At 48.4% G+C, this 26801-nt stretch overlaps 10 protein-coding genes across 10 annotated transcripts; 5 read left to right on the top strand and 5 right to left on the bottom strand.

Moving 5' to 3' along the window:
• Window positions 1-267: 267 nt before the first annotated feature.
• On the bottom strand, window positions 268-3341 carry BKA55DRAFT_213334 (uncharacterized protein). Its single transcript, XM_046185171.1, has 6 exons — window positions 2918-3341; window positions 2426-2871; window positions 1465-2380; window positions 910-1416; window positions 714-856; window positions 268-669 (listed from the first exon to the last, which is right to left on the bottom strand). The coding sequence occupies exons 1-6, from the start codon at window positions 3230-3232 to the stop codon at window positions 468-470; spliced, it is 2529 nt and encodes an 842-aa protein (XP_046042331.1). The 5' UTR covers window positions 3233-3341; the 3' UTR covers window positions 268-467.
• An 825-nt stretch (window positions 3342-4166) lies between these two features.
• Window positions 4167-5733, top strand: BKA55DRAFT_697108 (uncharacterized protein; the record flags this gene model as incomplete). Its single annotated transcript, XM_046200335.1, has 2 exons — window positions 4167-4699; window positions 4752-5733. The coding sequence occupies 2 exons, from the start codon at window positions 4167-4169 to the stop codon at window positions 5731-5733; spliced, it is 1515 nt and encodes a 504-aa protein (XP_046042332.1).
• Window positions 5734-6657: 924 nt separating this feature from the next.
• Window positions 6658-7871, top strand: BKA55DRAFT_213341 (uncharacterized protein). Its single transcript, XM_046185172.1, has 3 exons — window positions 6658-6889; window positions 6942-7068; window positions 7119-7871. Exons 1-3 carry the CDS (start codon window positions 6828-6830, stop codon window positions 7788-7790), a joined length of 861 nt encoding a protein of 286 aa, XP_046042333.1. The 5' UTR covers window positions 6658-6827; the 3' UTR covers window positions 7791-7871.
• On the bottom strand, window positions 7817-8794 carry BKA55DRAFT_545863 (uncharacterized protein; the record flags this gene model as incomplete). The annotated part of the gene is made up of 3 exons (XM_046190855.1): window positions 7817-8458; window positions 8520-8646; window positions 8700-8794. 3 exons carry the CDS (start codon window positions 8792-8794, stop codon window positions 7817-7819), a joined length of 864 nt encoding a protein of 287 aa, XP_046042334.1.
• A 326-nt stretch (window positions 8795-9120) lies between these two features.
• BKA55DRAFT_626766 (amino acid permease-domain-containing protein) lies at window positions 9121-12787 on the bottom strand. Its single transcript, XM_046196860.1, has 4 exons — window positions 11987-12787; window positions 11726-11935; window positions 11049-11677; window positions 9121-10291 (listed from the first exon to the last, which is right to left on the bottom strand). Exons 1-4 carry the CDS (start codon window positions 12493-12495, stop codon window positions 9366-9368), a joined length of 2274 nt encoding a protein of 757 aa, XP_046042335.1. The 5' UTR covers window positions 12496-12787; the 3' UTR covers window positions 9121-9365.
• A 961-nt stretch (window positions 12788-13748) lies between these two features.
• On the bottom strand, window positions 13749-15953 carry BKA55DRAFT_527614 (chloride channel; the record flags this gene model as incomplete). Its single annotated transcript, XM_046188942.1, has 1 exon — window positions 13749-15953. One exon carries the CDS (start codon window positions 15951-15953, stop codon window positions 13749-13751), a length of 2205 nt encoding a protein of 734 aa, XP_046042336.1.
• Window positions 15954-18730: 2777 nt separating this feature from the next.
• BKA55DRAFT_584372 (Alpha/Beta hydrolase protein) lies at window positions 18731-20262 on the top strand. Its single transcript, XM_046194312.1, has one exon. It carries the CDS (start codon window positions 18863-18865, stop codon window positions 20084-20086), a length of 1224 nt encoding a protein of 407 aa, XP_046042337.1. The 5' UTR covers window positions 18731-18862; the 3' UTR covers window positions 20087-20262.
• A 610-nt stretch (window positions 20263-20872) lies between these two features.
• BKA55DRAFT_527619 (alfa-L-arabinofuranosidase) lies at window positions 20873-22372 on the top strand (the record flags this gene model as incomplete). The annotated part of the gene is made up of 1 exon (XM_046188944.1): window positions 20873-22372. The coding sequence occupies one exon, from the start codon at window positions 20873-20875 to the stop codon at window positions 22370-22372; it is 1500 nt and encodes a 499-aa protein (XP_046042338.1).
• Window positions 22373-22450: 78 nt separating this feature from the next.
• BKA55DRAFT_213421 (major facilitator superfamily domain-containing protein) lies at window positions 22451-24191 on the bottom strand. The gene is made up of 2 exons (XM_046185173.1): window positions 24038-24191; window positions 22451-23986 (listed from the first exon to the last, which is right to left on the bottom strand). Exons 1-2 carry the CDS (start codon window positions 24087-24089, stop codon window positions 22530-22532), a joined length of 1509 nt encoding a protein of 502 aa, XP_046042339.1. The 5' UTR covers window positions 24090-24191; the 3' UTR covers window positions 22451-22529.
• A 474-nt stretch (window positions 24192-24665) lies between these two features.
• BKA55DRAFT_545869 (heterokaryon incompatibility protein-domain-containing protein) lies at window positions 24666-26498 on the top strand (the record flags this gene model as incomplete). Its single annotated transcript, XM_046190856.1, has 2 exons — window positions 24666-24707; window positions 24798-26498. 2 exons carry the CDS (start codon window positions 24666-24668, stop codon window positions 26496-26498), a joined length of 1743 nt encoding a protein of 580 aa, XP_046042340.1.
• Between the last annotated feature and the right edge of the window lie 303 nt (window positions 26499-26801).

The following is a 26801-nucleotide window of genomic DNA, read 5'->3' on the forward strand; positions in this document are numbered from 1 at the left end:
GTCCAAGTTAATCTTGGTCCAGACCGTTCCGTGCCGGGTAGGGATTTGTGAGATGACGTCGGCGTAATTCTTTGGGTAGAATAACCCCGCAAAGTAGGCTGGGCCGTGAAGCTAGGCTGTATTGGAGGTTGTGACAGGTTTCTTGCACGTCATTGGTGTTTTGAGGGAGCTTTGTATGCAGAGCTCTCGATTGGTGCGGTTTTGAGAATTGAGGGCTGTTCTGGTTGATGTCGAGTCAATCTTCAATTGCCCTCTTGATGGGGTTTGTATTGTAGCACAATTTTGGTGTTGTAAGACGCGACGCCAGCCTCTCAATTCAAGATGGACGGTTCATGCAAAGCACGATACGAGATCCAACAAATAAACAATGACTTTTCTTACACGCCACGCTCTCTAACTTACAGTTCGACAGCCAATCGCTGCAATGACTTTCCCAACCTTCTAAATTACATATCCTACACATCATCTTACTGAGACCCAGTCTCCGACGCCTCACCCTCCAACTCCTTCTTCTCCTTCTCCTTCTTCTCAATAGTCGTTTGTTTCTCCCACATAGCGTGGTATCGACCACCTTGAGCTAGTAGTTCGTTATGTGTTCCGCGCTCGACAATCTTGCCCTTGTGAAGTACGATGATCTGGTCTGATGTCGTGATGGTGGAGAGGCGGTGACTGGACGGTTAATTGATGTTCGAAGAGGGTTTGGGGAGACTTACGCGATGGTGATTGTTGTGCGACCTTCGGTGACGCGCTCGAGGGCATCTTGGATCTGACGCTCTGTGTGTGAGTCGAGAGAGGCGGTGGCTTCGTCGAGGAGGAGGATACGAGCGTCTTTGAGAATGGCGCGTGCGATGGCAATCTACAAATGTCAGTCAACCACGTCCGCAATGCTCACCAGTGATGGTAACTTACTCTTTGACGTTCACCTCCCGACAACTTCAATCCTCGCTCTCCAACCTTCGTCTCATACCCGTCCGGAAAGTTAAGAATACGCTCATGAATATTCGCTGCCTTGCATGCTTCATAAACATCTGCCTCTGTCGCATCCGGTCTCGCGTAAAGAAGATTGTACATGATCGTCGCATTGAACAGAACCGTGTCCTGGGGAACGACTCCGATGTTGCTGCGCAGGCTCTCGAGCTTGAGATCTCGAAGGTCGTGACCGTCAATGGTGATGGAGCCATCCGTGACGTCGTAAAAGCGGAAGAGGAGTTTGAGAGAGGTCGACTTTCCACTACCTGATTCTCCAACAATCGCAGTCTTTGTGCCTGGAGCGACTGTGAAGTTGATGCCGTCGAGAACAGGATCGCCTTTCTTAATGTGATATGCGAACTTGACATCGTTGAAGGAGACTTCACCCTTGGGTGAGGGCAACTGGATAGCATCGGGTTTCTCAACCACGCCAGGTGTTTCTTTGAACTATTTCCGTTAGTATCGCTGTATTGCAGAAGAGGAGGGGAGACTCACGATATCAAGCAGCCGTTCAGCTTCAATAAGGTTATTCTGAAGCATAGTATAATATGTCCCAAAAAAGTTCAAAGGACCCTGAAGCTGAACAAAGTAATTGATCAAACTCACAAACTCACCAACAGTCTGCTCCCCAATCGAAATCTTATACGCCGACACCGAAACAAGCAACGCCGTTCCCAACGTGAAAATCGAACTCTGCGTGAGATTCAGCCCGTTCAAGGACCACTGCACCAATCTCTCCGCCCGCTGAAAAACAGTAACATGCTCTCTGAACCGTGCCGTCTCACGCGCAACAGCACAATTGTGCTGAACAGTTTCATAAGCGACTATAGCATCCGTCTTGACAGCTTCCATCTCGCGGGTCTTGATGGTCATGTCCCTTCGTTGTTTTCCCCGATACTTGGCGACGTAGATCGTTAAAAAGATGTAAGACCACATTATAAAGAACACAATAATGGTGTAAAAAGCATCGTATTTCACGAAAAAGATCACACCAGCGACGAAAATGTCAAACACCATGGGAAAAACCTGGAAGCAGAAACTTTCAAGAAAGGTGTTGATTGAAGCACCACGGCTCAAGGCGCTGGTGACTTCGCCGACTTTTTTGTTGAGGTGGAATTCGAGGGATAAACCGAGGACGTGTTCGAAAGCAGCGGAGGAGAGACGGCGGAAGAGCGATTGGGATACGGGGAGCCAGAGGAGGGATCGGGCGGCGCCGAGAACGCCTTGGTTGCCTTGGAGGGCGCGGTATACGACGTAGAGGATGATTTCTCGATAGGGAAGTTTGCCTTCGCCGAGGCTGTCGACGAGATTGCCGAGTTGGAGGGGAGCTAGGACGTTGACGGTGCGTTGGCAGATGAGGAGGATGATGCAGATTAGTACGATGGCTTGGTAGACGGGTGAACCCTTTGGCCTGCGATTGTCAGTGAATGAGTATTGCATCAGTGAAGGGACTTACCAGAGGTAGGGGAACAAGACTCGGAATCCAGCAAAGTAATCCAACCATCCAGTTCCAGAAACCTGCGTCCTTCTCGGCTCAGCAGCCGTAGGTTGAACACTTCCATACCCCTCCGCCGCCCCATTCCCATTCTCAAGAAGTCCCTGTCTCTCCTCCGGCAAAGACTTCGGCTCAAGAGACTTAGTCTTATACTCCCTCAAACTCAACGCTCCGATCATCAAAGCCAACACAAAAACCCTGGCAGCTCCAAGGATGTTGAGAGTGTCGACAAAGCCAGGTGATACTCGAAGTTTCGGCTCAACGGCTGAAAGAGCTGCTGCGATGACAATCTCTGCAAGAGCACCGACGCACCATGCTGAAAGGTGAGCGGCGTTCGGATTCCACGGTCCTTCAGGGTCTGGGAGAAGACCGGCGACGTAGTATAATAAAACACCAACAAAGGACGCCTGGAATTGGTTAGTTATACTTCTTGTGAGAGGAAGGGGAACGTACGAGATATGCACTAAACGAAAAGACAACACTGCCCTTCACATCATCCTGATCCGCAAAAACCTCCCTCGTAGCATACCCAACACTCGCAATCAACAATCCCGAGAGTATGACCTGAAGAACCCAAATACACCTCGCGTAAAATTTTCGAATCTTGTCAACATGTTGTTTCAAGTCATTGTCCAACGCGACTTTACGCGTCGTCGTGCCATGGCGACTTGTGTAGAACTGAGCGGACTGAACGCCAAGGAGCGTGACGAAGAGGACGATGGGATAGGCGTAGAAGCCAATCTTCAATCCAAGCTCTGCCTTTGCCATGGCTGAGGAAATTTTGTGATGGGCGTGAGCTTTCGAGGGTGAGTTGAGGATGATGTCAAGGGATCGGGGTTTTGATGTTCCGGGGTAAGAAGGGATTAGTCAGCGGATTTATCAGCGATGGTGAGATTGTTTCTTTGATTCACTGCATCGTTCTTTGGTCTGTGTCTTGTGCTTTTGGGTGAAGTTCTACTGATTAGATAGTTGTTTGTGGTTTTGAAATGCAAGTCATTGTGAATTCATCACTGCCAAGGTGCACTGGACGACAGCCATCTCCAAGCCTCCCTCGCGATATCCGTTGGAACGTTGTGAAAGCCTCCCGCCATGCATACCGTTTCTGGACTGATAAATCGGCCAATGATAGCTCAATACTGAGTCTGGATACCGTGTGATGTGCAGCTGCACCCGCCGCCTCCAGACTCTTGACCTGTCTGGGCACGCTGTGAGTAAGCCTCAAGGAGCAAGAAAACTTCTCATATTGAGGTATGGTGCCAAAAGTAACTAGTCCAAGGTCCACTAACTCTATACTAAATTTTCCTAAATGCTTTTGTCATTTAGAATAGAGAGGTCTTAAGTTTTCTTGCCTCCCTAGGTAAGGCAACTGATTGAGGCGGGGTGATGGAAACCAGGCTATGCTGTTGGTTCCAGATTGTGACAATTGTGCAGCTTGACGTGTCAATCGTTGACTGATTCATGAGCTGACTATCAGCCGAAAGTAGAAATCCGAGCACACACACTCGTAGGAGTGCATCGATAATGTCACCTATGAAGCAGGCTGTGATGTAGTCTCAAATGAGAAGGGGAATTGTACGGCAAGGCATAGAAAGACGTATTAAATGGCTGGACATAAAATAATTTGCTGTAGTCCAACCATTTCTCTACTCTTTAACCTTGTCCAGACTTATCTTTTCTCCTTTTGCGTCGTTCACTGCCCAGCATGGAACCGCTTGGTGCATTCGCCAGCGTTGCCACCATCGTTGGATTGATAAGACCAACAGCCAAGTTCGTCAGATCCCTCAGAGGAATCACCTCCGACGACGGCCATGTCGCCACAGAAATTCGCAGAATGGCCATTCGAATCCAGGCATCGGCTACTAGTATCGACGTTGCATTACAAGAGCTCAAAGGCCACTCATCAACGCTTGAGAAAATGCAGCACGCACCTTCAAAAGTCCTACAGTATATTATCGACAACAAGTCCATGGAAATGATTGTGTCTGGCACAGAATCAATTAGCAAGCAAATGAGGGACACAGCTCGCGACCTCAGCGATAAGAAGAAGCGATTCAAGATCATCAACAAGATCGACTGGATTCTGCGGAAACACATGGAGGTTGAATCATTATTTCCTGAGATGCAGCTCGTAACGGCTTGTCTCTCTCTTGTGTGTCCCATCATCAGACTAGAGATCAATCAGTATATTCTCAACAAATCCTCCGGCGAGGTTGCGCAGTGTCTGGAGCAAGAGATGTAAGTATAGGCCTCGCCTCTTTTGAGCAACAAAACGTCTAACGCAGATAAGGGAATCCTTGCGTAGTCAGTTAAAAATGGTCGAGAAACAGTATCACAGTATAATGCAGGAGCAACAGCGAAGTATGAATGGCCAGTCAGACTTTGAAGCTGTAACGAAACCACTTCTTCGCTTGGCGCAGAGTGTACGACGAACTGGTTCGGCACCCCGACCTAAAAGAGCACCGACTAGTCGAAGATCAACTATCTCAGAAGAGACATTTCCGAGTCCGCCGGGTAGTGAGACATCAACTGTTTTTGTTCTTGTTCTTGACGATGATGAGGAAATTGAGGTGCCACGGAGGACAAGTAGGAACTCATCCGGGCGGTCGGCCATGAGCAGGAATTCTAACTCAGCTGCACCAACTCGGACTCCACGAACCTTCTCGGGCTTACACTCTCCCAGGTCTCACAACCCTTCAGTCCCTCGCAGAGCCCCATCAGAGTCATCGCAACGAACCTCCAACAGCGCACAGTCTTCCAGGCCTCACTCAGCTGTTCCATCACCATCGTCACAGACACCGGACACGCCTCCTACTCCCCAAAGCCCCGATAGTCTGGAGGTGCCTAAACCACTGAGGATAGATACCTCAGCACGCGAGAGTGAGTCGCGTGGGGGAATCGTCCGGGCCACTCAAGGGTATATAATCAACCCAGCAAACAAGGGGACAGCCATTCCAACGAAGGCTGCGAAGATTGATCCATCCGTTTTCTTCAATTACATGTCAGTAACGACGGCGAAACAACTCGGTCTGGATATTCAGGAGCTGGACCCTGATGAGCCTAGTCACACTCATAGCTGTAGCAGCGGAGTAAAAATGCGTGGGAAGGTGATCGGTAAAATTACAGGTGTAGGATGGCGTAAAACAGGTTGGTCAAAGGCTATCCCCGTTGAGTTTCTGGTTAAAGATTACTACGCCGACGGGATGCGAGAGCATGTGGTGTTTGGGAGGAAATTTGCCAACGCCCTTGACGCGGCTGGGGGAGGCAGATGATGAGTGGAGGAGAAGGATACCAGCTGTTACCTATCTCCCTTATTCGACCTACTGACCAAACTAGAGAGAAACAGTTATGTCCTGAAGAAATCCGTAGGTGAAGTTGCTCAGACAGACAGGGACAACACCCAAAAGCAAAGGGCATCGACTTATGACAAGCAGTGTCCGCCACCTGCTGTTACTTGGCATGGCAAACAGCCAGTGCCATCACTCATTCGTTTGATCAAGCAGTGGAGCGTTATTGTTATTGTGTAACCTGGTCAGCACTCCGCGTTTGCAGTCACCGTCACTGCCTACACGCAAACACATAACCGCTCCACCACCACAAGTCTTCTTTATCATCTTTCAACAACATCTTTTCATTCCTCACCGTCGGGCATCTCAGCCACCATGGCTCCTCAGAGCGCCGAGCTCAACGACCATGCGGGCGCTCAGAGCAAAGCTCTCGCAGAGTAAGTATCACTGTATTCACGCAAGATCCAGCTACTAACTGCTCCTCAGCCTCCTCAAGACCGGTGAGTACTCCGATCTAGTCATTGCGCGCGGCGAGGACGAATATCGCGTTCACAAAGCAACCGTTTGCCCACGATCCCACTTCTTCAAGGCAGCGACACAGTCTGAACGAAGTCTTTCTTCACTGAATAGGAGCTGTTTGCTATACTGGCCATGCCCAGTGCAAACTATCAAGATGTATTGCCATAAAACCGATCAAGATTGTGCAATCCATACAGTTTGGCCAGTTCATGATTCATAGTCCAAATTCACCCACACTTTTGTCGAAACTCGGATGCTGCCTAAGATTTCTTCTTCTACAAACATAACAACCAAGTCAAACAGCGACAAAGAATCGTGATTTTGGTTAGGCAGTGACATTGACTGTTTCTTTTCGCCTTCACTGCCTGACGACGAACAAACACGTCCGCTATAAAAGCTGTGCCTCTTCCTTCTCACTCTCCATCTTCCAACATCCTTCTTATCATCTGATGAGTGTGTGGACCTCTCCGTGATTAGTCAATACCTCTGACAGCACCTGCGAGCCAAAGCTCCTGAGATTCCAGTTGCGTAGCAAGAAGAACAAGTGCTCTCTACCCACCATGCCCCCTCAGGGCGTTGCGGTCTATGACCACTCCGACGATCAGAGAAAAGCACTCGGAAAGTGAGTATTTTCAATCACACCTTTCACGCTCCTATGCTGATATACAGCTTAGCCTCCTCAAAACCGGTGACTATTCCGACCTCGTTATCATCTGTGGCGAGAAGCGCCACAAAGTCCACAAAGCAATCGTGTGCCCACGATCCCTCTTCTTCAAAACAGCCTGCAACATTGGCTTCACGGTAATATTGCATTGCATCATTGCCACGTTTGTTTTACTTACTTGGTACAGGAAACTCAGACAGGTGAGATCAACTTGCCTGATGATGACCCCTTTGCTGTGCGCATGATGATCCAGTACCTCTATCATCAAACGTACACAATCCCACAGGTACCAAGCCTAGCTCCGGAAGATCAATGGTTTTCTATGGTTACTCCCATGCCTTCAACAGCGCCATGTCGAAGTACTCGTCATTCTTTCAGTGGCGACTCTTCTGGCATCAATCTTTTTCGCGCATGGCCACCACAGACTGCCCCTGCCCCTCCTCCACAACGACCAGCGTCTGGCGATTCTATCATTCCTTATGTAAATCTCCGTGTTCACTACAAAGTCTATGCGCTAGGCGAAAAATACGGCATCGACGGCCTCAAGGCTCTCGCTGTTAGTAGATTTGAATCCGAGGGTGAAGATGACTTCAAAGTTCGTGGTGGCAACGGCATTGGGGACTTCATACAGGTGATGAAGGAAGCATACATCTCAACTGCGGAAGGAGATCGTCCCCTGCGCGATGCTGTGGTCAGAATGCTGAAACCGAAGACAAGCCTTTTTGAGAGGGAGGATGTGAAAGAGTTCCTCAAGGAAGAGGACTTGGCTTACGATTTGGTTATGAGCTACGTGCGGGATAATTCGGTGAGGGGAAGGACGAGTCTTGAAGATGCAGCCTACGGGAGGGGTGTATATTAGCTGAACCAGACCAGCACTTAGTCTAGTCAAGAGCCCCAGATTCTCAGGCCCATGGTCTCGGGTGTAATTTTGAACCTTGCCAGACTCCTCATCCCTTGTGACATATACAAAAGAACATCCAAAGCTAGGTTTGTAGCCCGCATGGCTTTTTGCACCGCCACATGATCCAACAACAAGATATCCTGCTCAATTATCTTAACAACCACATCCCTTAACCCCCTATCATCACTGATCGTCGAAGTATACACCTCCTCAGCCGCTTCCGCAAAGTCGTCGATCCCAACAGTGCCGCTCTCGATTTCACTCTCAAACTTGCCCTTGGCTGTCTTCTTCAGACCCTGTAGTCCGTATTTCTCCCCTAGCGCATACACCTTTGCATGTAGGCAGAGCTGTGATGCAAGAGGAGGTTCGTCGACCTTCCAGCCTCCCCATTCACGCTCCTTGAGCTGTTTTATTCTTTTTCGTTCGATGAATTCTGCTCCAAAGAGTCTCATGCGATACCGTGTCTCAGCGTCATATTCTGTATCCGAAAGCTCTGCCTCTACGTCGTCCTGATAGTCCGGCATCTGCGTTGTTGTGGGGGTATAGTCGATGTTGTAAAGATAACCAATCATTTTTTGTACTGCAGCGGGATCATCGTCCGGGAGGTTGATCTCTCCATCTGATTCCTGTGATACACTGTAAGTCCCCCAATTCACGGTCCAAAAATAGTGCTGTTAGTTATATTACCTTGTAGATCCCACTGCAAGCGGCCTTGAAGAATTTGGACCGAGCGCAAAGGATGTTTCTGTGCACTCGATACCGATTGTTGCCGCAGATGATGGTCAAGTCGGAAAACTCTCCGGTCTCAAGCATTCTGTTTCGCAAATCAGCAAAAGGAAACAGTATTAAAGAATTATGAAACCTTACCCGGGAAGGGCCTTCATGTACTCGTTACTGCTCTCGCTTGTGTTGAAAAGTGGTGGTGGGCCGCCCTCTTGTCTATAGTCCATGGGGTCTCCCATGGTGGGTGTCAAGGTGCAAGTTCAACAGATCCACGCATATAACAGATCTTGACATATATACTTGGATAAAAGGTTTGTTGGTTAACTCATGTATGATAGAATTTGGAAAAGAGACTGCTGCTCGTGATGTTATACGCTGGAGTTGAAGTCTAACAGGCCGAAGGTTTCGCGTACCTGAAGATGGCTCAAGTTGGTTGGTGATGAAAACCTCACAAATTAAGCTATCAAAATAAGTAATCTATATGACTAAGTTATACTAAACTTACCTCAATCTCTTCATCGCTTAGGGTCAAGGGTTCAAGTTTTCTTGCCTCCGCTAGACAATCCCGCATGCCGCCTTGACGCCCAAGTTTAGCCACGATAATACCAAGAGCCCCCTCAACGCTGTGATGATGGGGTTGCCCATCTACTAGTCCAGGACTGACCGTCCTCAGGTCAAGAAATTTCGCTGTGTTCATAGATTTATAATTATAGAGTGTAGTGCTATCGATCATAACGATTACAACAGATCTTTGCCGCCATCTCTTGTGTTCTCAAAGTAAATTGTCGTGTACCTCAGCCCTTCACCACTCTAGAGGATATTTTGCATAATATCCTGTAAACTCTGCACCACTTTAGAATACGCCAAATCTCTCGCCCCAGCTCTGAACAGTCTCGGGTTCGTAGTCTTATCGCATCCATGAGCCCCCTCGATCCCGACAACCTCAACATCACGACCAGCACGCTCCAATTTCTCCGCAAACACTTCGATCTCAGGTGTAAATATATCCCCAGAGCAAGCAACAAGCATAAGATGCTCCGGAAAAGACTTTGCTTTGGCGTACATGGGCGATGCCTTGGGTGACTTGCGATCTTCAACCCTCGGAACATACGCTTCAGTGAGAAGATGCTGAAAAGATACTGGGATGGGACGAATGGGTTCCGGAACCGTCTTCTTCTCCGGTGGGATAGTGAAGTCAACACCAGGATAAAAAGCATACACCGCTCTAATGTTCATCTTGAACTCACGCCTCAGTTCAGATGATGCGACAAGCGCCAGGTTTCCTCCAGAACTAAACCCGGACAACGCAACTCTGTCAAGATCGAACATTCCTCCCTGACTCTCAACCCATCTTAGAGTATCTTCAGCGTCTTCAACGGCCCCAGGAAGAGGATATTCAGGTGCTTTGCGGTAATCAGCATCCAGAACAAGGACATTGTTCTCGGTGGCCATTTTCTCGCAGAATTCATGGTCCATGCCGAGATTTGGGAGGGTGTAAGCGCCGCCGTGCCAATTGATCACAAGACCGTATTTTCGAGTATTGGTGTAGTTGTTTGGGTAGTAGATCCATGCGTTGATGAAGCGGTTAAGATCGCGGGATGGAATGCGGATGAATTTGCGGATGCATGTTGGGGAGGGTGTGAAGTGAGGACGCGTGAAGATGTAGTTTATGAGACGGATTATTGTGACGATTGCTTTGAGGCGGAGATATTGCCAGAATGTGTGGTCGGCCATTGCTGCGGTTTGACAGTTCGGTTGGGACGGGATGAGAGAGGCGTTGGGGAGGGAGACTTTCGTGAGGCTCTGCGTGGAGTTCTTGAAGTTGGCTATCATCATCTTTTTATGGTAAGCCCAAATTCTCGATAAATTCATTGGTGTAACTAAATTGACGTTGGTGATTGGCTGATCGACAACTCCACTGATGCTGACCGGCCGTGAGTCATCTGGTGAGCGATCCTTGGTACGCCCAATACGCCAATACGACGATTGTACTACCGCAAACTACATATCTCACGTCTTTGAACTGAATAATTATGACATTTTAGTCTATTTTATATTAACACAAGTGATTGTACACTCTCTTCCATAACGGCCATTTTCTCCTCGCCTGCTCCTCCTCCTCATTCCAAACATGCAAGTATCGTCTGCCCGTATTAATATCTATATCCTTATCCCTCACAACCTTCGTCCCCATCCATGTTTTATGCGTAAAGTAGAACAAGAAGATAATAGGAATCGTCAAGACCTGCAAAAAGAAATTCTTGAACCGTTCCGGCGTTGTGAGAGGATCTTCACCCTCAGGTTGAATCGGGGATATGGCAACCCAGATCTGCAGTATCAGAACAGTTCCATAAGCTGCGAGTGCAACCCATGATCCCCAAACCCCAACCTGCGACCGGAACGCAAGTTGTGAAACATTATATCCTGAAAGTTTCCACGCTTTTCGAAAGCGAATGTGGCAGATACAAATAGAACTCCAAGTGAAGAGGGTACTTAGCCCACTGATCGCAAGGAGCCAGTTGAAGATTTCGTTGTGAATTTTCGAGTTAGCGGTGAATGCTAGTAGACCTAGCAAACCGCAGCAAACAATCGCAACGAGAGGACGTCCAGTTCGATCAATGTACGCAAACATCTTCGGCGCAAGTGACTGTTCCGCCAACGCCGCCAGCGTTCGTGACGATGCATACACAGCTGTATTCCCAACACTGATCAACGATATAAGAATAACAGCATTCATAATGTCGGGCAAAACATCCGAGCCGCTCATCTCAATCGCTATAACGAACGGGCTAGCGGCAGCATCAGAACCATACTTCGCCCCCAGTAATCTCGGTTCATCATACGGCACCAGCAAACCGATGAGTAGAATCGAGAGGATGTAAAAGAGAGAAATTCTCCAAAAGACTTGTTTCACTGCTGCGGGGAGGGACTTTTTCGGATTACTCGTTTCGGCTGCTGCGAGACCGACCATTTCTGTTCCGGCGAAGGAGAACGTTGCTGTTACTAAAACACTTGCGAAGCCTTTGAAGCCATTGTGAAAAGCGCCGGGGTTGTGCCAGCGTGTGAAACCGATGTAGTCGCCTTCTGGAGATCCTGCGATGTTGATGATTATACCGAGAAGACTGAGATTGTTAGAAATTGTGAGAGAGAATGACTTGGGGGTTTGTTACATGAAGCCCACGATGGCTGTGATCTTGACGGCTGAGAAGATGAACTCAGCTTCGCCATAACCTTTTACTCCGAGTAAATTGATTCCGAGGATGACAATGAAGAAGAGGACGATGAAGATACTCTTGCTCGCGTTGGGATTCCAATAATTGGTCGTAAACGCGCCTGCAATGATCTCCAGCGGCAGCACAATAAGATACTGCAGCGTATAACTGTCCAAAGTCAGCCCTATCTCATTTCTGTTCTCACTCACTCTCACTCACTTCCAACCCATAGCAAATCCCCAACTCGGATCCAAAAACCTCGTCGAATAATTCGCAAACGACCCTCCCACCGGAAACGCAACACTCAGTTCTCCCAGCGCCTGCATCGTAAAAAACTGCATAGCACCCATAACAATAAACGCCAACAGTAGCGAAACAGGTCCACCGCGATACAGCGCAACACCCGACGCGACAAAAAGACCTGTTCCGATAGATCCCCCAAACGCAATCATTTGCAAGTGTCGGTTTTTAAGTTCCCGTGCTAGAGCTGTGTTGGCGGAGTTGTAGTTTGCTTTGCTCATGTTGAAGAGCCGGCCGTTAAAGGCATAGCTGTTGTAGCTGCTGAGGCTATCATTTTCCGAATGTCGCGCTGGGGCGCGTGAGAAGCTTGTGACGAGACGACTCCATGCTGAGGGAGAGTCGCAGTCTTTCGACTCAGTGAGAATAGGGATTCGTGACTTCGGTGATGGCGGTAGAGCTTGCATCTCGAACTCGCGTTGGTATGCCATGTTCGAGATGAAGCCGAAGCTGAAGCTGAAAAGATACAAACTTCCTGATCAAGATCAAGACGGGAATTGAAGATTTTCCCCAGGGGGCGGCATGCACGTGCCTTGTCGCCACAGGGCGTGCTATTCCCGTGTTGGACTAGACCTGCGAGCAAAACAGGGGATATCGCGGGCCTACGATGCTGCTAGCGAATCGCTGATGTTCCGCTGCGCACGATGAGACGGTGTCTCCGTTTGACGGGCCGCGAATGGTTCACAGGTTGTATAGATCAGGGGAACTGAGCGGTTTTGTGACGGGGAAACTCGTATCATCCATGGAGATAATGCGTGGGTGCATGAGTCGTGGACTGAAGCCACGTAAAGTTTATTGAGTTGCATTCCTTGGTAGTATATCTGACTAATGGATTTAGTGGGAGCGGAAAGAAGGCCGTGGCAGGGGATTGACCTGGGAACCCTAGAAGATAATAATGATGCTAAAAGTTGGGATGATTTGCTGATGCGACGCTGCGGACTTGTGAGCGACTTCCGGTCCGTGAAAATGACGTCTTGTCATTCTAAGTTTGCTATTCTTGAGTTTGCATAAGCATTGTAGAGAATGTAAATGGTACAGGACGTCTAGAAGTCTGGAGAGCCAGAACCCCGGAACCAAGACTCGGCTGTCACCCGAATAGTTTCAGCCACTGCATAAGCGGAAATTCATGAGAACACTCTATGCACCAGTAGTCTCGCGTAGAACTTCCACGGCCTAACGTTCGAAGAAACCTTATCGAATTGAGAGTGGCTAATCAAACGCTATTAAGCGAAGGTGCCTGGGCCAAGACTCAATCGGCATTCTCGATTCTCATCGCGATTCCGCGTGTTCCCTTGCTCGCCGAATCCCGTCTTATTCCCTTCTAGCCCCTGAATCTACCTAGGATGCGGACAAGTCTTCAATATCTGACCCACTTCGTAGAGAGTGATTGAGTTCTCTCGCATATGAGTGGAGTGTCAATTTGCGCTCTGCAATTAGCTTGAGTGTTGGCCTTTGGGATGACGTGGAGATGACCAAATCGCCCGGAGCTTCAGCTCCTTCGGCGAAATGGAACTATCGACAGCCTCACCCAGCGGCTTTTGTCGCCGGTACCTGACACTATTTCCTCTCCCAGCAGGCAAGACATGCTCAATCAACTCTGACTACTAGAGATACGTTCACGGTAGGATGGATTCTTCTATTTCTATAGGATTGTATTTCTCTATGCCGTGCGATAATTTCGTGACTACTTCAATCTATCCAAGAACGCGATCAATTGCTTCGTCGACACAACTCCCAACACCTTGGCCGTATCTTCCTCAGTGACGACCAAATAGCTAATGCCCAGCTTTCCAAACAACTCCACAGCGTACTCAAGAGGAGCTTTCGACGAGAGAGTCAATGGGTTCCTGTCAATAGACTCTGCCATAATACTTTCAAGAATATTTATCTCAGAAGACTCTTCAACACCATCGGTTTTCTCAATCATATGCAGTGTCTTCTCCAGTTGATATTGCGAGATATAACCGTGGCAGACTCCACCGTCGTTAACGAACACAAGCCCAGAGTCGCTCAAGCCTCTGTGCTGAAGATGAGAGAGCTTGTGGCGGAGTAATGATGTGAGGACACGATAGCCAGGCGCGATAGACACAATAGCGCTGTCCATGGCATCTTTTGAAGGGAGAAGAGCGTCGACCATCGCACTGCCCTCATTATCTCTGAACTCTCTAACCTTGCCGATGGCACCTTCAGCCTCCAAGAATGGATGTCCTTGAAGATGCTGAGCAAGATCATAAACACCATCGGCACTGATAACATCAGCCACCCACTTAGCAGTTAGAATGGCGATCATGAAGGGCGGGATGAAGTTGACCTCTCCTGTGAGCTCAAACATGATGACAGCTAGACTGACAGTCATTCGACTAACTCCAGCTAGGAAGGCTGCTGATCCGACCATGGCAAAGATTCCAGGTGAGATGTTGGGAATGAGTTGACCGATCATGCGACCGAACAGGGCACCGGCGTCCATTGCGGGAATGATAATTCCAGATGGGACCTTGCAGCCGAATGTGATGGTCGTTAAGAATAGCTTCACGAAGGTTCCAGAGACCAGCCATGCGTAGTACGTGCCCTTGCCGGTAGCTTGGGCTTCTTGTTGGCAAATCCAGTCCTCGTCAACATGGTTGCAATCAACAAGTAGTCGTTGCATGACAATATCTCCAGTTTCTCTGATCAGCATATTCGGAAATTGAAGAATTGCAGTGATCAACGTCACAAGAGCCAACTCAAAAACAGGGTTGTTCTTGATAAGCGAAATCTTTCGGAACGACTTGGACCAGAGGAAATTTGCTCGACAGAATACTCCACCAAACACGCCACCGCAGACGCCGAGAATGAGAAAGACGAAATAGTGAAGAGCATCATAGTTGACGCCGTAGTTCGTCTCAAACAGAACCAGCTTGCCAGTACCCGTAGGGTTGAGCTCCTTGAGAACGGCCGCAGCTACAACTGAACAAAGGCAGCTCCTCCAAAGTACCCGTCGGGGGAAGTATGTGCTGATCTCCTCATAGCTGAAAAGTACGCCTCCGATCGGAGCACCGAAAGCGACAGATAAGCCCGCCGAACACGCCACGCTTAGCATCTCCCTGAGCTTCCGTTGATTATTCGCATACTTGGGGATGCAAATGCTAACGAGATATCCAACGCATGCTGAAATGTGTACAAAAGGACCTTCCTTCCCCAAACACATGCCTGTTGCGACTGCAAAGATTGATCCGATGGCCTTAACGATGAGGACTTTGAGATCGAAGAGATGAGGGATAGAAAAGCCGGACAATACGGTCTTTATCTCGGGGATGCCACTTCCAGCTGCCATATACATAACCTTTCCGCCGGGGTTTGGAGCTTGATCTCCCAATGAACCAAATGACTGTTCTTTCTCTGGAGCGACGGCAGTGAGATTCGATTTCGTTGTCATGGTAACACTACCAGCGATGATACCAAAGGCCAAAGCAAGGCCGACATAGATAGCGTATGCGTACACATAGCTGCCAGTCCATGACTTCCAGCTCTGACAGGTTGTCTCTGATGCACAGCATGCTCGACGGCTCAGAAAGATGTTGTTGGTGCAATAGCCGTCTTTCCAGTCTGCTACCACCTCAACGCTGACGTCTACAACTGCCGCGATAGAGGCAGTCAGAAGACCGATTAGGAATGCTGCGACCCATCCTTGTGAAGAGTCCCATAGCTTGGTGATACGGTAGCGAATGCCGCGGCGTGAGTACAGACTTGAGTTATCGCATCGGTGACTATCTTTGACAAGGCCTTGTAACCAGTCTATGGTATGGTAGTCACTATACGGCAGACTGTCTTGCTGTGATGCAGTGTCTGTTGACGTCGCGGCCTTGGTGGAGCGTTGGCGAGATGGTATCAAGGGGGTAGTCTCTGTCATTTCATCTGCTTTGACAGGCATTAAGTCGGAAGCCATTTTGAGCAGGGTGATGGGAAAGATGCGACTCAGGCCGCCTACAAAGAGGAAGGACTGATATAGACATATTTTTAAAAGTCAAGCACAAAGTTAACGGAGAAGTCAAGACACCATCTATGCAGATCTACTGGAAAAGAAAGACACAGATCTTGGGCCTGTGACGTCAATGCATTGCATCTCCGGGTATAGCACAGCCCTCCAGGGTCTTGTGATAAGGTTGCAGCGCCAACTGACCTATCGCTTCTGAACCAGAAATGAAGACTGGTGTTTCATTGGTGAAAATGAGGGCGGCAAGACGTCTAGATCGACTGCCAGATCATTCTCTCGGTCGGCATCGACGAGGGCTCATTATTGCGGGAGAGATGATAATACCTGCACTGGCTGAACTTTTGATCAAAGGGCCATTACTGATTCGATGGACGGATGCAGCATCTGTATCTGGGAGTAGTCTAGAACATTGAGCAGAGATAAGCAGTCACACCAACACCGCCACTATCTCCAATTCTCACATGCAGAGGAGATAAGAGCAGCAAAACAATCGGAAATGGTATATTTTCCTGTCTTTTGCATTTCCTTGTTGAAGACTGACAGTATTGTCTGAAAGTTTTCAATCTGGGCTCCGCGGAGATAAATACGGGCATTAATCAGGTGCGGCGCTGAGCATAAGATCTTTGCTGATCGACGTCCTCGTGAGCGGGGAGATTGTCGCGGTCACCCCGCATAACATGGCACATGGCCTGCTCACAGACGCAACGGTAGATGGTCATTAGCGCCAGTGTCAGATTTTACTCAGATGAAAGCCCCAATATTTATTCTTAGTCATGTCCCTGCCTTGGGATACCAGTCACTGGCCGTCTTCTTCAACAACAGAGACTCCAGCAGTATTGACTCTGCAAGTCAAAGCGCCCCTTGGCCTTTTTACGGCTTTCAAAATAAGACTGTTAAATTGTCTCCTCTTCTCGAACTATCACTCGCTTATTTTCTCAGTACTCATCGACGTCATTCCGTGGGGCTGCCACCTAGCTCTTTGAACAATCGATATCTTACATATCAATAGTTCCTACTAACCAGGAAGCAAAGATATGGCGACAAAGAACCTCACCCCAAAAGATATGTCTGTCCCTTAGAGGCATCTTGACGAATGGTACTCCAGAATGTTCCTATAAATTGTTTAAGCGTTGTGCTTCCGGCCTGGGTTCACTGTTGGACAGTGGATCGATCGTGATCTTTCTGCTGTTCTTCAAGCGTGCGGAATGTCGTGCAAATGATCATGAAGCTCACTGGAAGCATAACTGGTAGACATATGAGCAAAGGCAATGGCCAAGTAAGCGGAAGCCAGAGAATGCCATGCAAATAATGTCCGTCGCGGACGAGCCATACCACGCTCCAGTCCCCCTTTGGACTCTTCTGGTATAATAATCCTTCCTCATTCTTTCACAACTTGAGCTTGCCATCCTCATCCTTCATTGACTGTGGAACATGGTTGCGGAGCGAATGGAGAATGTGACTCCCAGTGCCATCATAGCTGAAATTTCCTCGAAGGACAATTGCTTGTGGTGTTTGCGAGCCAGGAGGCAGCGGAAGGAAAACTTTCAGCAGGAGGTCTGTAATTTTGGCGTCTTGTGGTTCTCACTGATCTCGTGATAGCTTCATTTCATCCCTCCAGGCATCATGTCTCCCGCCCCACTTTGAGCACCATGTCGTACAACATACGAACTCGTAAAAATCTACTGTCAAACTTCCTTTGTCTGTCTAGTACTTTAGCTGTTTAAAAGCTGGCACTGTTCTAATAACCAGACAAGTTTTCCGTCAGAGTTGACCTTGCATGTCCCATCCAGAAAATGAGTTGGCATCTACTGAAGTCAATATCTAGACTGAGCCAATCCTTCCCATCTCTCTGTCAAACAGGCATTCACCATTACTATTAACTTACTTTACATTTAAATCGTCTAACATTAATAATAGATTCACACTCCCCAATTCAAGTCCTAGATATCTATGGATACGCGTTTGTATCTTGTAGACATCTGGATGTTAGAACTCTCGTGCTAGCTTGGCTGATACAGGCTATATATAGGCAAAGATAACAAGAAACTTGATGCTTTGTTTGTTAAACTCAATAGTGAGAAAGAAAAAAAAAGAGATATTAACGCCAGATGGCAGCCTGAGATGAGGTCAGTTCCATATCTAATGCAAAGCATACATAGCTGTGTAGGCCATGCCGGGAGGTAGCATACCATGTAGACTATGCAAGTAGTTGGAAGATGGTGAAGTTTTTGAGTTGTCGATGCAATGTGTCGATCGTAGGAGGATAGCTATAGAGAGAAATGTTCTTGTTGTAGATGCCAACTATCAGAGGCAAATCGTATCACTTGTGTTAGCTACCTTGGGTTAATTCTCACGGTTGGAAACGTCAGGTTGTTCGCATATTTTTGATCTCGAGATGCTGCTCTGATCCTTTTATACTGGCGACTCAGAGCTTGTTGCATCTTTTGAATCGAGTTTCGTTTTTCCATTCCAAGTCACATGTGCACTGGAGTCAACTCAGCTTGCCTCCCGGGAGTCACTGATTTGCCGACACCGCAACAACATTCATTCAATAAATGAAAGAAACTTCTAGCAGTATCTGGCTGGTTCTTATTTATCTCAATGGAGCTAGTGAGAAGTAATTTGGCGAAGTTTCTAGAAATCTGACATCTTGCCAATCAACCTCGCGCATTTGAGCCTCTAAGGATCATCATCCCAAGGCAGACGACAATCCCCAGGTCAATCAAAAACGCATAAGAACAGTCAACAAGACCATTAAAACTTATATTCCAAATCACCTCTCCTCTTTCAATCACCCTGAACACCATCAATTCAATTATTTGACAATGTCTTCCCTTCCCTTTAGTGCTGCCCCCTGGGCAGTCCCCACGTCAGCAAATCTTACATCCTCCACTATTTCCATTCCGGACGGCGAGATTGAGAAACTCAAGACACTTCTCAAACTATCGCCTATTCCAAAGGCGAATATTTGGAATTCGCGTGAAGATGGTGCTTTTGGGCTCCCGAGGGATACTTTGACGGAGTTGGTTGATTATTGGGCGAATGACTACGATTGGAAGAAATGGGAGGCTACTCTCAATTCGATCCCGCAGTTTGACATCACTGTCACTGATGACGACTCGAAAGATTACAAGATCAACCTTTTGGCCCTGTTCTCCAAGAACCCTGCTGCGATTCCAATCTTGTTCCTTCACAGCTGGCCAGGCTCTGTTGTTGAATACCTCCCCATTCTCCAAAAGCTCAAATCTCAGTACGATCCTGAGTCTCTTCCCTATCACATCATTGTCCCTCACCATATCGGCTTCGGATTCTCTGATGCACCGCCTCTCAACAAGCCATTCACTCATATTGACAATGCCCGCCTCATGTCCAAGATGATGCATTCTCTGGGCTTTGACAAGACCGGCTATGTCACCCAGGGTGGAGACCTCGGCGGCTGGACCGCGCCCGTCATCGCAAACATCGATCCAGCTTGTAAGCTCGTCCATATGAGCATGCTGAACATCTCAACCCCTCCAGGCGAGGACGTTGAGGAAGGCATCAAGGCCGGCAAGTACACTCCCGACGAGATGGCAGCCTTCGGCAGAATGGCAGATTTTCAAAAGAAAGAAACAGCCTTTATCCAACTCGACGGCACCAAACCAGCTACAGCAGGCTACATCTTCGGCAGCAATCCCATCGCCCTCCTCTCATGGATTGGCGACAAGATGCACCGATGGTCAGACGAAACACCCCACAAAGACCTCATCCTAACCAACGTAGCCTTGTACTGGTTTACAGGCTGTTACCCAACATCTATCTATCTTCACCTCACTGTCCTTGAAGATCACGAGCTCATGATGAATGCCTGGAAGAGTCTTAAAGTACCGCTTGGTCACTCCGCGTTCAAGAAGGAGCTTGTTACTGCGCCAGAGAGATGGATTCGGCAGACGGAGCAGGTGAAGTGGTATAGAATGCATGAAAAGGGTGGACACTTTGCTGCGCTTGAGGAGCCGGATGCTCTTTGGAAAGATGTACAGGATTTCATTGGGGCGTTTTGGAAGGGTTGAAGCGATTCCAATCACGACGCAGCGCTTGAGGAAGAAACAGGCGGCGACAAGCGCCGAGACAAGTTTAGGATAATTTAATTAAGTTTAGCAGACTCTTTAGGTAGGTATTTTCATCTCTTACGATTAGAGTCATACGTTATCTGCCGTCTTGTGGCAGTGGATATCAAATATACGAGGATATACCGTCTCTAGTCCCATTAGCACGAACAACCCATCAGGTTAGGTCAGGACGATCTCAATACCGCCCACATCACGACTCGGCCCTAAATAAATCCCCCAATTACTCCCCCCATTGGTTCTCTTACCTCTTCCTCTCCTCTGGTTTGTCCGCATCAAATTCGGCACGCAAGTGCCGGTTTATGGTTACATCAAGGCCCGAGCCACGCGATGCCCCCTGGGGTTTTACCCCAGATGACGATGGCGCCGATCTGCATACCCCGCAGATTTGGAGAAGCGGGCGAATAAGGCTTGGCGCTGTTCAACACACCATTCTTTGACGGATTTGTCCAACGGAGGAATTTGTGAATAGCTACGCTTGGGGAGAGTGTGCGAAATAGGAAGGTGGTTAGCGGCTTCGTCTGATATTAATGCGATGGGGTTTGGGGTTAGGCCATCGGAGGGTTGTCGGACTGGAGACCTCAGTATCGATATATCTATATAAGAAGCTCCTGTTCAGTGCCATAGTTTCTGTTTCTTCTAAGTCAGCAGTTCTTCTTCAATCCTCTGTCAAGATCCTTGGCTACTGGCTTTACACTTCTTCTCATAGTCCCCGGACTGAACATCACAATGCTTCTTCAAAGCGTCTTCGCTCTTGGTCTCGCCACCACCGCTCGTCTTGTCTCAGCAGGACCATGCGACATCTACAAATCCGGCGGAACACCCTGCATCGCCGCCCATAGCACCACCCGTGCCCTCTTCGACAGCTACAACAGCGCCCTCTACCAGATCAAGCGTGCCTCAGACGGCGCCCTCACCGACATCAAGCCTCTCTCCGCAGGCGGTGTCGCAGCTTCCTCTGCCCAAGACTCTTTCTGCAGTGGCACAACCTGTCTCATCACCATCATCTATGATCAGTCCGGTCGAAGCAACCACTTGACCCAGGCTCCTCCTGGTGGCTTCAAGGGCCCTGAGGCGAATGGCTATGATAACCTTGCCGCTGCTGATGGTGCACCTGTTACTTTGAACGGCAAGAAAGCCTACGGTGTATTTATTTCCCCGGGCACTGGCTACCGTAACAACCATGTTAGTGGTTCCGCTACGGGTGATGAACCCGAGGGTCTGTATGCTGTTCTTGACGGAACGCACTACAACGGCGCCTGCTGCTTCGATTACGGTAATGCAGAGACTAGCAGTACTGATACTGGAAATGGACACATGGAAGCTATTTACTTCGGTGACAGCACCGTCTGGGGATCAGGTTCCGGCAGTGGACCTTGGATCATGGCAGATCTCGAGAACGGTCTTTTCTCTGGAAAGAATCCCAAGCAGAATACTGCTGACCCAACTATCAACCATCGCTTCACCAGTGCCGTCGTTAAAGGCAAGCCCGGAACGTGGAGCATTCGTGGCGGAGATGCTACCTCGGGTGGACTATCAACTTTCTACAACGGCGCGTATCCTGACGGCGGGTATAGCCCAATGAAGAAAGAAGGCGCTTTGATCCTCGGAATAGGAGGTGATAATAGCAATGGTGCTCAAGGAACTTTCTACGAAGGAATTGTTACTTCAGGATACCCATCCGATGCGACTGAGAACGCCGTGCAGGCCAACATCGTCGCGGCCAAGTACGCCACTACGTCTTTGACAAGTGGATCCGCTCTTACCGTCGGATCATCTATTTCCCTCAAACTTACTACCTCCGGCTACACAGACCGCTATCTCGCACACAGCTCCTCCACCGTCAACACCCAAGTCGTCTCCAGCTCCAGCACCACCGCCCTCAAGAAACAAGCAAGCTGGACAGTCCGCACCGGTCTTGCCAACAGCGGCTGTGTCTCTTTCGAGTCTAACGATACTCCTGGAAGCTACATCCGACACTCTGGCTTCACCTTGTATGTGAACAAGGGTGACGGAAGCAAGTCGTTCAATGAGGATGCTACGTTCTGTCCCCAGAAGGGTTTGAGTGGACAGGGAAGTTCGATTCGATCGTGGAATTATCCTACGAGGTATATTCGTCATTATAACAATGTTGGGTATGCTGCCTCGAACGGTGGTGTTCATGACTTTGATGCTGCCAATAGTTTCGTCGATGATGTTACCTTTGTTGTTGCCCAAGGCTTTGCCTAGATCAATTGGAATCAATTCTTGGAGGGTTTCAGATAGTCACTTTGGAATAATTAGTTGCAAACTGGTATGACAGAGTGAGAAATACAAGTATTCAGATCGCTTATCACAGTCTTGGTCTACTTTTTCCTACCAACGCGCTTGCTTCCTAACCATCCGCCTACTCTGAAGGCGCCATTGAAAACTCCATTGGCTTCGACATAGCCGACTTCATGAATGGACTTCGAGCCCTGATCTCCTTTCCCCAGATAAAGACACCAATTGGCGCAGCCGCCAGGACCAACGAGATGAAACCCAGCAGCGAACTGGCCCAATGAAAGCCCAGGTTGGTATACATACTGCTTGAAGCAAGTGGCAGAAAAGCAACCCCCAAGTTTTCTCCCAACACGGTCGCTCCGATAGCGCTTCCGGCATAATTGCTGTACGCGTCGATCAGATAGTTGGCGATGCTCACAACGACGGCTTCGGTGCCAAGGCCAACGAGCATAAGTCCAAACGCGGGTCCAATCCAGTGGACTGAGGAATAGCTTGTCCATGCGTAGACAAACATGCCACCGGTGACGCCGATGAATCCTCCGATAACGGCGGCGTACAGTCGAGCTTCGGGAATAGGCGTACCGGGAGCTTCCTTGTTGCGCGAGGCAGAAGCATAGTACCAGTTATTCGTCAAGACACAAAGACCAAAGCCAAGAATCTCTCCGATAACAATAGCAGCTTGAACATAACCTGCCTCAATAGCGTTCCATCCGTAAAGAGCAGTGAAGACTTGCTCAACAGACTGCGTGAAGACGTAAATCACCCCCAGACTAAATGCCGTCCAGACAGTTGATATGAAGACAACCGACTCAGTGCAGAGCATGTATAATGGCCTCTGAATGCTTGTCCAAATATCGTGAAGAATCGACTTGGACTCAAGCTCCTTCTGACTGTATGCATTCTTCCCCTGCTTTCTCAACTTTTTCGCCCTCGCCGTCAATATCGCTGACCCTCGTGTCTCAGGCATTGCTAGGATGAAAATCGGGAAGAAGACACCGGTCCAGATAAGTTCGATGTATCCGATCCATCGCCACGGCAAGAACTGAAATATGGCGGCCCCAATGACTGGTCCAAGACTGCTGGCGTTCAAGTAGATCATGATGTACAGTCCTGTTGGAATCGTACGAGCTCGATCGGTGGCGAAGACGTTTCCGATGATGCCGGCTACTGCATTCGCGAGAATAGTGCAGCATCCACCGCTGAAGAAGCGGGTGATGATCAGAGTTGCGTAGTTAGGCGCCACTCCAACTGGAATCAAAAAGCAGAGGAAGACAGTATAGACCAGAAGAAACACAATCCTCATCCCGAAGTCTTCCATAATCGGAAGTAACACCAGTGAGAACAACGCACCGCCCAGTCCCCACGATGCAACTGGCCAATATGAGTGCGGAAAGTTCTCGTCGCTGACATTAAAGTCTTGGCCAATCGCTTCGTGCGCTGTAGTGATGATTGTCCCGTTCATCATTGAGATGAACGTCGCGAAGAGACCAAGACCGACGGCAAACCATTTCTTCTTGCGGGACCAGTTGTATGGGTTTTCCGGATCATTTGGACCGTTCCATTGGACGATTATCGGTTGATCTATCTCAATCAGCACTTCACATCTCACCGTCCCTCTCAAGTGCCACGTACCTGACGACTCATTGCTTCGAGCAACCTCAGACCTCTCCGTTTCAGAAAACATTCCGCCAAGTCTGACTTCTTGGCGAGATCTCTTGGCTATAGAAATTCAAACTTTTTAGGAATGCCAAGTCAAAGATGAAGCAGCCAAGAGATGGAGATCCTGGTGAATGCTTCTTATGACTTCATCTTTAGTCCATGTTATGTTCTCCACCGAAAATTCTTTCTAATTCCGGACCCATAGAATCGATCTTGTTACCTCATATTAATTACCTTGAGCCAATGATGGGGATTCGGCAATGATGAGTTCGCGGATGCGCTAGCCTGGAAAGCGGCAAAGTTTGGAAGCTGGAGACGTCGCTGTGAATTACCATTATCGGTAAAACTCCACGATGCTTGGAAATCTTTGGTATCAGCTCCGATCTGTCATGAGATGAGATTTCCTGTCGTAACTTGTAAGATTGGTTTCCCGGGGAGGAGACGAGGTTACATCGCTTGATGTTATCTGGCATGAATTGGCCGTGCCTTTGCGATACTACCCTGAAGCATTGAGCTTTATGGCATGAAACCATCCTCCTCCTCAAAACCTCCCGGTATGGCGAGTCGAATTGTGTGAGATCGGCTTGATGCTGGTACAGTCATGGCACGGTACTTTGGTGATTATCATGCCGACTATTTTCCGGTGAGCTGAAATAACTCAGCTATCACCAAAACTTGACCCCGCTTCTTGAGGTCAACCTGTAGCGAAACATCCATTATCAATTTTGCCAAGCAACTCGAGCCCAAACGACAGCCAAATAAGGTTTCAAAGCTTTGTAAATACTTCGAACTTGCGCTCCGGGTAATTATGTGGCTTATCGACACAACGACGATCGTGCTAAAGAGAGCCGACGAAAAAGACATATTATCAACTCCCTATGCAATTCTGTCGCATACGTGGGGTGAAGATGAAGTCACATTCGAAGACATGATGGAAGGCCAAGAAAAAGGAAAGAAGGGTTACATAAAGATCGTGAATACCTGCCGATTGGCAAAAGAGCGAGGAATAGCATACGCATGGGTCGACACTTGCTGCGTTGACAAGAGGAGCAGCGCAGAGTTGGCTGAAGCAATTAACTCCATGTTCAACTGGTATAAGCTCTCAGAAGTTTGCTTTGCTCACCTCGAAGATCTGGATATTCACCGTGACCCACAGGATGACGAGCTTGATGGCTTGTCGTCTTGTCGATGGTTTACCCGAGGCTGGACACTGCAGGAACTGATCGCTTCGCGAAACCTCGAATTTTACGACAGCAAGTGGAATTACCGGGGCACCAAAGCAAAGCTTCGAAGCAAAATATCATATATCACCGGCATTGACGTTGCAGTTCTGGAAAACAATGCCATCCTGGAGACAATACCAGTTGCAAAGCGCATGTCGTGGGCAGCAAACCGCGAGACCACGAGGATAGAGGATCTCGCATACTGTCTCCTCGGAATCTTCGGCGTTCACATGCCAATGCTCTACGGAGAAGGAACCAAGGCTTTCGGCAGACTTCAAGAGGAGATCATCAAAGAAACAACTGACCTCTCTATCTTTGCATGGAAAGTTGATTCACCCGGGGGATTTCGAGGTATTCTCGCTCGATATCCCTCCGAATTCGCACACTGTCGAAGTCTTCGTCGAGCACCGACAATGAGATACGGGCATGAATACAGCATGACGAATAAAGGTCTAAGACTGGAGACATACCTCGGCGCAAGCGCGAATAAGGAATATTTACTTGACCTTGCGTGCATGGTACCAAACGACAGTGGAGAGGAGTCAAGGATTGGAGTTTATCTTACAAAGACGGCTGATGGCTATGTCCGCAGTCGGCCTTCTGAACTCTTCGAAACACAGGACTCACTACTCTGGGCAGGTCCACGCTACAAGATCTTCATTCGAAAACACGTCACATTCTTTGGTTCTGTAAACTTGAGAAAGCTTCTTGATATGAATCTCGCATCACAGTTCAACATCCGTCCTGGAATCCAACTAGCTTCCTTCGCAGCGAAACCAGCAGATCTATGGGACACTCTACGTCAAGAATTCGTCACAGGCAAGAGCGAAAAGTTCACTGGATTTCTCGACTTTCAGCTTACTGATACTGCCAAGAGTTTTATTTCTCCTCGGATTTATGTTGTCTGCGGCTTAGCAGCGGATTCATCATCTGGAAATCTGAAACCCTGGATGGGTATCTACAACTCTTCGGACAAGATAAGATATGGAAAGATAATAGACTTCGTCGATGGGTACTACAATTCATACGGAGAGGAGTACTACCTTCATCAACTACGGGACTGCGTGCTTGCTAGGGGAAATGATCTCCCGCAGGAAATCAGCCTTCCTTCCAGTGATGCCGCGCATCGTCTTTATATCTCTTTGGGGGTTCTTCAAGGATCTCCCGGTAGTTTGTATACTATCACGGTCAATGTGTCAAACATTGGATGAGCTGGAGGCTTGCTTCACTTTATTATCAAGATTCCTCAGTCGACCTTCGGTATATTTGTGCTTATTCTAGCAATAAACCTTGAATAGCGACCGAAATGCTTGAACAATTACTGATAACAGATTTAATCAAATAGCCCCCAGCATGTTATTGAATGGGGTTCACCTAATATTGAGTGCTGCACGAATGACAGAAGGATCTGGCATAGCCTTCAAATCAGCCCAGTGAGACGCACAAGTCAAGGATGCGGTACCGAGATTCTCTTACGATTGGTCTCTTGACAAAGATCCTTGCTAAAGGCTGAA

The sequence above is a fragment of the Fusarium redolens genome (assembly GCF_020744475.1).
Source record: "Fusarium redolens strain MPI-CAGE-AT-0023 chromosome Unknown BKA55scaffold_26, whole genome shotgun sequence".
NCBI classification, from domain to species: Eukaryota; Fungi; Ascomycota; class Sordariomycetes; order Hypocreales; family Nectriaceae; genus Fusarium; species Fusarium redolens.